The sequence below is a fragment of the Oxyura jamaicensis genome, chromosome 28 (assembly GCF_011077185.1).
Source record: "Oxyura jamaicensis isolate SHBP4307 breed ruddy duck chromosome 28, BPBGC_Ojam_1.0, whole genome shotgun sequence".
Classification (NCBI taxonomy): Eukaryota; Metazoa; Chordata; class Aves; order Anseriformes; family Anatidae; genus Oxyura; species Oxyura jamaicensis.
Window position 1 is genome coordinate 3,413,418 of NC_048920.1, and position 11,651 is coordinate 3,425,068.

Genomic DNA, 11,651 nt, shown 5'->3' on the forward strand with positions numbered 1-11,651 from the left:
ATCTATAACTATCCTCATACAATATATCTATAACTATCCTCATACAAGGAGAGCTTTTGTCAGCCACATGGGAGTTTTTAGAGAACAGTTTCTCACTACAACCTCTATGATATTAAATGATTCTGCATATTTCTATTAATACTAATTGACTAAGGGTTCACAAAGAGTCACTGGACACCAAAGGAGAGCAGGTATCAACTGCTGCCTGGGCTTACTCAGGGCTTTTCAGGGAAAAACTTGGGGAGTTATTTGTAGAGTAGGCAGCTGTGCTATGCGCAGAAGTAGGAAAAGAGCACCAAATAAATTCTTGTGTATCTGATTCTTCCAGAGTTGGTTAACACTTCACTGTGTAGCAATCTGGAAGGAGGTAGAAGACAGCTCGGTAACACCCCTTCATACAGTTCAGGTATGATTCTATTTCCTTGCCCAAACTTAAATAGAATAAAATGTAGAGATGGAAAGAATCTATGGTTCCATCCACTCCAGAGAAATGGAGGGACAAAAAAAGAATACATCATAGAATCATTAAAGTTGGAAAAGACCTCTGAGATCATCAAGTCCAACTGTTAGCCTAGCATCCTGAAGCACCTGAAGCACCTCCTGAAGCACCACATCTACACATCTTCGGGCCCAACCATCTTAATGTGGTTATATTTTACAGCAGCAACAAATCCTGATACTTTAAAGCAGCAGAAAACAGGTCAGGGAAGATGTTTATCCATAACTGCTACTCTCTAGAGCTGTTTCCAGAGAGAGCAGAATAAGGGACTAGGACAGGCTGGGGAATCTACAACCAAAGTTACTGGGTCTGTGACTCTTCAGGGGATGGCTTTCAGTGGCTGACAGCCCCATCTACAACAGTGCAGATGGTGACATCTGTAGTTGCCTTCTCAGACCAGTAGAACACTACTTAAAATATCATTCTTCAATAGATTTCTCATCTCAAGTGGTTTATCAGAGACAGAGAGACGGAGATTTTAAGCAGAGCAGTTGCTGAAGGGCTAGAAATCCTGAAGGAGCAATTTCGACACAAATCCAAGGAGACTGTCAGGGTCACTTGACACAGAGCATGGGAATTGCCTGAGGCAAAAGCTCCAGCCACTCTGGGTTTTGCCAACTCTCCTTTCATTGTCCACCATGATCCTCTCCCTTGCAAAAAGGCTGCTCTCCCAAGGGCTGGGAAACAATGAATCTTCAGTTATCTTAATTTATAGTTGCACAGATTTCCCTAAACAGACCTTGCACTTATCCCAGTGGGGCCTTTTTTCTTCCTACATCAATTGTTTCAGAGGGCGTTAAGAAAGCAGAAGACAAAAGGAGAGAGGTAGCAGTGTGGTCCTTAGCTCTCAGCAGAGGACTTGGAGACCAACACTTCAGGCCTGATTGCGAGCCTACCTCAAATTTACTGTGTGGCCTTTATTTGCTTACACAACTCAAAATTATGAGTTACTTTACTTAAATGATAGCTAATGTCTGAGTCTTTAAATTAGAGAAATGTTTTCTAACTTGGGAGCCTGAGCTTTGTTTTTAAAGCATTTGTGGGATTTGGACCCTTCAGATTCCCAAAAGGGAAAAGAACTTAATCTGTAAGCTATTTTTGAAAACAGTATCTGGTCACCTAGGTCACCGAATTTCGGTAAGACCCTTGGATTCCAGGGACCTCCATTCTTTTCTATTCCCATTATGAACATAGTGATCAATCACATACTGCCCTGGGCTGCCAGACTGAACACAAGTTTCTGGATCTGGTAGACAGTCAACCCATCCTTTGTAATGTCCATGATCCTTTTAATCACAAAGATTTGGGATTTTTTTTTATTTATTTATTTTTTTTTCCAGGGGGATAAACGGACTACATCCACAAAGATACCTGAAAGAATCACAGCAAAAGTACTTGTGGATTATAATGGAAGAGACATAGGGTGGTCTTGCCCTGTGAATGCACTAATGGCTGCTTTTGGTAACTAATTTTGAAAAGAACAAGCCCCAGGGCAGCTGCTGTCCATCTTTTCTAAATTCACCATAGCAGAAACAATTGGCTGTGCATTTCTGAATTCAAAGAGCAAATGGTGCCAGCACCACAGCCCTGCCCATGGCAGCTGTACTGCCAGGTTCTATGTTCCAGCTCCAGCCCACACATATATGTTTGTCCGTCTCGGCTGAAAGTGTGGTGCTCCATCCCATTCAAAAAGCATTCTCCAGCAAGTGCTGGAGGACTCTGGCACAGCCCAGGCTTCGCGCGTGTATCACGTTCTGCTCTGATTCTGCCCACGGACACAGGAACACTTTCCAAGAACTACAGCCAGGCAGACTTAAAATAACTCAGAATCAGTGCTGAGGCCAGGAACCATCTTGAGAACACACAAACACAGCTGAGCTCCAGCACAAGCTCCAGTATTCTCTAGCTGAGCCCGTATCCCTCCTCAGGTGGAAAGCCCTCACAAGTCCAGTTCTCACACTGATTTGGCTGTAGATGAGACCACAAGCCACAACTTCGCAACAGAGGACTGAGTATGGACGCCTGCCCATGGGCAATGATCAAGAGAACAACCATTATGTAAAAACAGTCATCAGAGGCAATAATCTCTCAGTACAGCCCAGAACATCAATCGGTAGCAGAGAGACGAGTGACACCGGGGTTGAAAACCAAGTTGGCAGCATCCCCGCCAGTGACAGTGGAAAGCCCAGCCAAAGCCATCACTCCAGGCAAACATCCAGGATCCTTCCCACCAGCAGGCAGGATGTGGACGGCTCCTCATAGTCCTGGTGTGAGCCCCAATAGTACTGTGATCCACTGATCAAAGCAGCAGAGCTCACACAGGAGCCTGGGTTCTCTGCCTGCTTGGCTGTCTCCTGTGGTAAGAGTTTTCCTCCTACCCTGGGCCTGCAGAGCAGATTCCTTCCTGAACTCAATGAAAAATAGAAAAGGCAATTCTGTAGGCATGTCTCTATGTGCTATAATAACAAACAAAGTTCTGCTTTGCAAAATAGAAATGAATATTAAACATACCCTCGTAAAGTGTCTTGGCCTCTTCTTCTCACTCTGTTTGCTGGCTGTCTTTCCTCATAGCCTGCAAATCTGTCTGTCTGCAAGTCCCCTTCATATTGACCCTGGGTTTGTTCCACATACAAAACTGCTGTACATCCCAGCATGAACCTGGCCAGCCATAATACCCCCATGATGGCACGGATTCCACGATTCCCCCGGATGCCCCGAAAGCTTCTTCCAGCTGGAGGGTCCCTGCTGCCTTGGTGGAGGATGGATTTTGGCAGCAGCCCCTAAGTGCCAAGGTGCCTTTCTGCTGTTCCCTTTCTAGAAGCAAAGACAGAGGAAAGAGAAAGACAAACAAGTGTTCTTAAGGGCTTTCATTCTTTTAAAATGATAGTTCACCCCAGGCGGTCCCCCCCCAGAGCTAATACAGTGAGATCATACAGTCACACTGAGTTTGGCTCCTTTTGCATGCAGCCAACACGCTCACACTATCATTCCGCACCACATCATCGCCAAAGCCTTCCTTTCCCAAGAGGCAGAAACCAAAAGATCTCCAAGGGTTATGACTCTGCTCTTGTATCCAATTTTCCTGCCTTCCTGGGGAAGAAATGAAGAGTGACCTGCCTGTAGAGGGTCATGATACTGAACTTGGTGTGGTACCTAGGTTCAGAGCAGCAACATGAGATGCAGGGCTATGAAGCAAGAGGAGACTAGTACTTCAAGGAAGGATGGATCCTATTTATGGACCATCTTCCCAGGTCCCATAGCTCTGCTTTGTTGTACTGTATTCTAGCCAGGCTGGATACGTGACAGAGATCAGTTGCTTGAAAACAACATCACAGATACCTGGTACTTCAAGCAGTCAGAGGAGTTGCTACAAAACACATCAGAGGTGTATATGTGCCAGTGTTGAGGTAGGCATAAGGATCACGTGTTCAAGACAGAAGACTGTGAGATGGGGCTGGTTTCTGTGGAGGATAAAGGAACAGAGTAGAGGAGGAGGGTGAAGGTACAAGGTGGAGAGCTGGGTGTGCTTGGGGGTATGTAGGAGCAGAGACCCTTAGCTGGGTCAGGCAGCTGGGAATGACAGGCCACAGGGAAAGAGATGGTATGGAGTCCAAAGCTTCTTCAGAGGGCAGGGAGTGGACCAAAGGAGGCAGACACCTGTGGTTATGGACACAGCTTGGGATGGGCACAGCATTGCCAGCTCTCCCAGGCTGAACGCCAGCAACAGAGCCCAGAGCCAGGCCATAGGTAGAAAAGGACTAGGTCCAGGCTGTTGCCCTGAAACACACCAGGGCAGTTTCTCAGTCCCCAGAGATTTTCTGCCCTAAGCAAGCCCATGTGGATGAGTCTTGATGAACAAGACCCCTTCCTGGGGCAAAAGATGTGAGGCCTTCTCCCTCCTTTGGGGGCAGTGACATGGGGGAGAGGGTCCTGTGGACAGGCTCTAGACCCTGTCCTGGGCCAATATGTGCAGAGCCCAGGAGCTGAGCCCTCAGGAGAAGCTGAGGGCCAGCTCATGCCACAGAGTACTATGGGCAAGGCACCCACAGTGGTCTCTGAAGCAGCTTAATTTTAGTCATTGCGGTCATTCTGGGTCTGATGTGGCATTGAGGACAAAAGGAAAATAGACCCAGGTAAAGGGCACAAATCCTGGCACAACACAGACCCAGGAGGAGGAGTGCAATCAGGACAGGGGTCTTCCTCAGTGATGAGGAGCATGGCCCCAGGCTTGGGCTGAGGGTGTGAATATGGGCAGAAACAGGCAGTGCTGTGAGGCTGGGCTCAGAGGGGGAGACCAGGGAGGCTATGAGAAAGCTCAGTGAGAAGACTGAAAAACGGATCACAGAGGAACGTTCTCCCCAGACTGCACCCCCTGATCCTGTGCCCTCTTATTCCTCCCCCTAGCCCCCATCACCCCTCCCATTCTCCAAATCCCCCAGCCCTGCACTGGCATGTGCAAATGACCCTTCAGCTCCTCCCTTGCCCACCCCCATGCATTGGAGTTGGGGTCCCTTCCTTGCTTCTTCTGGTCGGGGGAGGGTTAGAAAGCATCTCTCACCTCAAGACCCCAAAGTTTGCTCCTTCAGGGAGGAATCCTCACAGGTCTCCCCTCTCCACCCAGAGTGGAAATATCTGCTGCTTCTGAGAGAGGCACAGGCTTTAAGTCTGCTCCTGCTGGGAGGGACAGGGCCCCTGAGCCTCCCCTAACTGTCCCCCTTGCTTTCCCACAGCAGCACTTTCCAGTTCCAGCCCAGCCCCAAAGCAGGCAAAATCAGCCCAGACAAGGCAGAAAATGCGTCTGAACAACAAAAAGAAATTCCTCACAACTCCAGAGCGGTGTCCCAGCTGGGAATCTCTCAGCTCTTGAGGGCATGCATTTTTCAGGCTCTAATATTTCAAATGCAGTGAATGAGAAAGACAGAGTGGGAAGGAAAAGGCAGGGCTGGGAGCAGAGGCAGAGACAAAGAAACTGCCTTTCCTGCAGCAGCCTTGCAAGCTCTGCTGCTACTTTGCTGCACATGCCTGTCTGCTGAAGGCTGGAATATGATTACCTTCAGCTAGACAAAAGAGAGAGCATTTCCTTTGCTCCCAGAGTTCTCAAGGTAGCTCAGAAATGGAAGCGAAGTCATTAAAAGCTTAAAGTTTTACACTTCCAGAGATTTCCAGCCTTCATGCAGAAACTTAAGCTGAAGAAACTCCAGGTTTATCCATTTCCTCACAGAGAAATCAGAAGCAAGACAAATGATCGATACACAGGCACGTACTATGAGAGCATTAACAAAAGTCTTACTAAGAGAGTATGGAAAAGTCATTTACACCATTAAAAGAGAGTTAAAAAGGCTCAAAAATTATTTTCAGCTTTGAAAAATTCCATCCAACACCACTTGTAAGAACTACACTGACAAAGCAAGGAGAGAGCCAATCACTAAATCAGATTTAAAACTGATCTGCAAGTTTGGAAGGAATCAGGAAAGACTTTTCAAAACCATGCCTTTGAGCTTGCAAATTAAATTAATAAAAAAATGCATGAAACTTTAAAAAAAAAATACAATTAGGCAGACAAAGAATTACAACTTCAATTACAGATAGAGAGAAAGAAAACCGATCCTAGCTATGCAGGATTGGATTTAGTCAGAAACTTTTCAAATACCTTTCCGTCCTGGAATTGGTGATGTACCCAGAGCTCCTTTGTTTAGTGGAGATCTGGGCAGAAAAGAAGGGAATAAAACCCTCACCCTTGAAGGAAGAGAAAAAAAGGTACAGCCTAATCCAAATTGGACAGGGGGAGGGCCTTGCGGTGGAGGAAGGGGTGCAGGAGGAGTGGGAGTAGCAAGGGACAACCCTACCGCATTCTTGAGCCAAAAGTTTTTAACTTCAAGGAGGGACTGGGGCGGGGGGAGAGGTTGGGTTTAGCAAGAGACGTTTGAATGCAGACATGATTATCACCTAGCCATTCCTTGTGAGTGGAGGACTCGCTTAGCTCAGTTAATTAGGGAACACTTTCAGTTCAGCTGGATGCAGTGACTGCTTGTCCCAAATTTAGGCTGGAGCTGCAGGAGGCAGAAAAGCATTAGTAACAGTGACTTCACATCAAAAGAACTGATGAAAAATAATTCATTTTCAATTTGGGGGTGATTCTTCATCTCTTTTTTTAGAAAAGTGATTGTGTGTCAACAGTAGCAGGAAAAAAAAAAAAAAGACTCATGTAAAAGGTACTTTTCTTGCTGATCATTTTCTTTTACTCAGCACAGCTGTTGTGAAACAAGCAAACACAGGTAACCTGATGGTTAAGTGACCCAGCGTAGGACCTTTACACTCAAAAGTTACCCGGGCTCCAAAGGAGAAAATCTTTGATGTTAGAAGCGTTTTCACTAAATAAGTAAATTAATAATTCTATGATGACCTTTGAATGCCAGCTGTGAGACTAATTCTGCTCTTTTGTTCCGTACAATACTTTTTTTTTTTTTAATTTTAATTTTTATTTTTTTCCTCTGTCTCTTGTTTAGGAATCATTACTGATGTATTTTCTTTAAACACAAAATAAAATGCACGTTTCTCCTCCTCTTTGATCTCTGCTCTGTGCACACCATCAGAAAGAAGCACAAGTCCTCATGTGTGGATGGATCGTATGCCAGAAGTCTCCCCAGAAACCCCAAATTAAGTTGCTTTTCAGGTCAAAGGTGTTCGGGTAACGGTCTGAACCAAATGGACCCTAAAAGGCTGTACTCTACACACCAGCAATGTGAGGAAGCTTCCTTATTATCCCACCATCTGGCTCAGGGCTCAGTTACCTTTTTACACTCAGCAGCTGAGGGTTCAAATACAGCTCACAATTCAGTTTACAGAGGTGCAGAAATTCCAAGGCAAGCCCCAAGCTCACAGGGAGATTGTCATCTCTTCTCCTCCTGCCTCTCTTTGAGGCATCTTCATTGCCTTCTTTGTTCTTTTTGCTTTTCCTAATTAACCCCCTACTAGCTTTATAGAAGTCAGAATGATGCTCAGCCTAATTAACAACAAACTTGTGGAGACTAACAGGGAAAAGGCAGACCTTGATTTTACAAGCAGCCAATAATGGAGCATTTCAAGGAATGCAGTTCTGTCAACAAGTCTGTGGTGTTTTTTACAGCTCAACAAGATATATAAACTATTTCCTGGGCCCGACCCTGCAGTGCCTATTTATGTTAAAATAAATGTGAATTTCACCTGATTAAGAATGGCTGAACTTCTCATACAGAGCAACACAGCAATGAAAGTAGAAGAAAATACATTTTTTCTCTCTCTCAAAGACACAGCAAGTTGGAGGGTACAACTGTTGATGCAAAAGATTCCCTTTGTCAGCCTAGTCTAGTTAAAAGCATGTGAACTCCTACATTGTATTCATAACAATGTTTACATGATCAGTAGATATTTAAAGGTATTCTGGCATATAAAAATACACACAGGGTCTTTATTATATTTTCAGGAACTCCAGAAAGTCTATGACTTTTGACCATCACATATTTTAAAAAGTAAGTGTCCAAAAGGTGATACTGCATAAATGAAGAAGTGTTCTTGTTTCTTTTTTTAGGTGCAAAATCAGCCACAGATCTTTCCTTTTGGAATGCACTTGCAATGCCAGATAAATTTTATTTGGGTCTACGGTCTAGTGTATCTGGGCTACTGAAGACTGTTCTTTATGCTTAGAATAGATGCTATCCTGTTCCTCACCTCTGGCATGATCCTGCTCAATCCATTTCCTCTGTTAATTCACATGTAACTGATCTCAGAGAACACATTTAATTAACATTTCCCAGGTTCGTTTGCTTTCCTCTCTCTAAAACCTCTCTCTGAGGGGCTGCAGTTGAACACAACTCTGCAAATGACCGGCACACGAAGGAAATACACTTCTTTTCTACATTCACTATTGAATGGTTAAGCAGCATTTTAATCCATTCAACATATGCAAATCTCTATGAACATGATGCTTTTAGCTCCTCCTTTATTTTCTAGACTGAGGCTTTTCAGCACAGCTGTATCTGATTAAGGCACATCAAGTCCTAGGATTCAGACATTGCAGCAAGATCTCTTTCAAAGTCTCATTCAAGCCTCCAACCAGTTCTTTATTTCCACATTGTCACATCATTGTTGCTGGCCACACGGAGTTACTAACATTTGTGTAATTTCTCTAGGTCTCCAGCTGCTTTTCCCTTGGGTGGCTGGGTATTTTGGTATTGTTTTTGTGTACAATAATACATTCACCCAAAATGTTCCTGGGTCTACCTGCTCCGAGGTATAGAGAAGGCAAATGTGTAACTAAGCATGTAATCTACCTCTGATGCTTGTGTCCAATATAAATTTAGAGCAGGTCTGAAGTTGGAAGAGTCATCTTTACTTCAGGCAATATTGGGGTGTTTATCTGCACATTGGAAAACAAGAGCTAGCAGTGAGCCCACTCATGCCTGTGGGAGTGGTGGACCAGCTGATGTTTCTCAGCTAAATTGCTTCATGGTCCACAAAACTGCAAGGGAGAAACTCTGAAGTGGAAGAAGCAGTAGGATGGCAAAATGTACTCCCAACCAGCCCACAGAAAATTACCCTACATATTTATATTAAAAAAATATATGTCCCTATGCAGTTTTGGAAAGCTGTATGGAGAATCCCTATTTGTAGGAATAAAGATCTGTAGACAGATAAGTATCAATCACATAACAGATCTATCTTTAGCAAAGTCTGCTATAGGACAAGTACAGTAGCCACTAATTTAACTAAGGCTGCCTAACTGACTAACACAATTAAGCTCGAGAATTTTATTAGCTTGGCCTTTGTGGCTTCCAAATCATGCCCAAAGAAAACTCTTAGTGCCCAAACTTTCATTTTCTGGCTGTATAATTTGTCTAATAAAGATTATTGCATTTCTTTTGCCTTGAAGACAAAGGAAACACTCCTGGTTCGGTATTCAGATGTTCATGGTACCTTTTTAGAATTCTAATGACTGGATGTGAGTGCTCTAGGTCTCATCATGTGAAGCTCTCCATGAATTCTTCATGTGGGCAAAGGTAGAGCTGTCAGTTCATATGATGTCCATGTCCTTTTCTCGAAATGTTACTTAATCTCTCTACCTTACACCCAAACCAATTGCTATAGATCCCCTTTTAACAGAATGTTTTGTGTCCTATCTGTCTCTTTCTACTTAACTATGCAATTAACATGGGCTTTCTGGCCTGTTTTTCAGAGTGAGTGCCAGCTGAGACATTGCTTAAGACTGGTGATGGTTGTGCTGGTGCAGAGCCTGCGTAACTTAGTATGTATATATGCAGACAGACAGACTGTAAAATATCTTGAAAGGTTATTTTTATGCCATTTTTCATCATCTAAACAAAGTAAAATATAAAGCCCAACACTGCATTCCTGATGTATGTGGTAACAGTCAACTGCCATATTGCAAGAAATATACTCAGATGATTTGATCATAACATAATTTGATCTATACTGTTCCCAAGTATTTATTTATTTTTTCCATCTCAGCTACCTGTGAATCCAAGTGCTTTGATATTCAGCATTAAGATTAGGTAAATGATGCAAATTCTCTCAGAAGGACATTAAACCCCAAAATAGAATTACTTCATAATAAAGCCCCAAGTGAACAACTAAGGAGGTAAACATGCTTTTTATATTAACACACTGCAAACTGCCATCTGTTTTACTTATTTATATGTCATACATGGAAATCAGCTCTTAATCTGTAAATTAAGTCATTAATCTACTTCTACTCCTCACATGAAGCTTCAGGAAGGGGTAGGACAGCCTCATGTGACTAAATCTGTGAATACAGGTCTGAAGAACATTGTAAACTCTGCCCCTGCCACCAGGCTTCTGTGAAGTGACAGACACACCACTTGAACTGATACCTCCGTAGTTACATGATTTGGAGTCCCTTGTTTTTAGAGGCCTGGCACAGAACAAGTCAGTCTCCTTTGCAGAAATGATCATAAAATCATGGAATGGCTTGAGTTGGAAGGGACCTCAAAGGTCATCCAGTTCCAACCCCCTGCCATAGGCAGGGATGCCACCCACTAGATCAGGTTGCTCAGGGCCTCATCTAACCTGGTCTTGAATACCTTCAAGGATGGGGCATCCACAACCTCTCTGGGCAATCTGTTGCAGTGCCTCACCACCCTCTGAGTGAAGAATTTCCTCCTAAACTCTGTCCTAAATCTCCTCTCTTTTAGTTTAAAACCATTCCCCCTTGTCTTATCATTATCTGATGGAACAAAGAGTTGCTCTCCATCTTTTACATAAGACCCCTTCAAATACCGAAAGGTCGCCATGAGGTCACCCCTGAGCCTTCTCTTCTCCAGACTGAACATCCCCAGATCTCTCAGCCTTCCTTCACAGGAGAGGTGCTCCAGCCACCTGATCATCTTCATAGCCCTCCTCAGGACCCACTGTAACAGCCCCACGTCCTTCCTGTGCTGGGGGCCCCATACCTGGATGCAGCACTACAGGTGGGGCCTCACAAGGGCAGAGCAGAGGGGGACAATCCCCTCCATCTCCTGCTGCCCACTCTGGTGATGCAGCCCAGGATGCAGTTGACCTTCTGGGCTCCAGGCTCCCACTGCTGGCTCATGTCAAAGCTTTTCATCCCCCAGAGCCCCCAAGTCCTTCTCTGCAGGGCTGCTCTCAATGAGTTCTTCTCCCAGTCCGTGTTCATGCCTGGGATTGCCCCAACCCCGGTGCAGCATTCTCCCGTTTGGAGACCAGGATGTCATGTGGAACTGTTTCAAAGGCCTTATAGTAGTCCAGGTAGATGACGTTGGTCGGTCTTCCCTTGTCAACTGATGCAGTCACTCCATCGTAGCAGGCTACCAGGTTGGTCAGGTACCATTTGCCCTTGATGAAGCCGTGCTGGCTCAGATCACCGCTTTGTCTTGCATGTGCCCTGAAATTGCTTCCAGGAGGATCTAAAATATGTCTCAAAATAAGCAATTTTTCTTTCCTCTCAGCTGCACTGTTTAAAATGCCTCCATGCAAAACAGGATAATGTCTTGCGTTAGTTCACATGGCTGTCAGGCAGAGACACTAATGGTGAAATTTTCGAGTTTTAAAATGTGAAGCATAATGTAAAATTATTTTTATTGATTATTATTTTTAATTCTATTTGTTAGAATAAAGC

General features: G+C 44.3%; 1 protein-coding gene across 5 annotated transcripts in view; it reads right to left on the reverse strand.

The window, feature by feature from the left end:
- Window positions 1–7,430, reverse strand: part of FBN3 (fibrillin 3) — a 116,238-nt gene extending 108,808 nt beyond the window's left edge. For 2 of the 5 annotated variants that reach the window (XM_035348301.1, XM_035348297.1), the window contains exons 1-2: window positions 6,150–6,284; window positions 3,011–3,313 (exon numbers count right to left, since the gene is read on the reverse strand). In XM_035348301.1, the coding sequence (XP_035204192.1) occupies window positions 3,011–3,180 (170 nt within the window). In that variant the 5' untranslated portion in view covers window positions 3,181–3,313; window positions 6,150–6,284. Of the gene's footprint in view, window positions 1–3,010; window positions 3,314–5,057; window positions 5,269–6,149; window positions 6,285–6,345; window positions 6,364–7,290 lie in introns of those variants that run through there. The other 3 variants (XM_035348298.1, XM_035348300.1, XM_035348299.1) reach the window with 3 other exon arrangements.
- Between the last annotated feature and the right edge of the window lie 4,221 nt (window positions 7,431–11,651).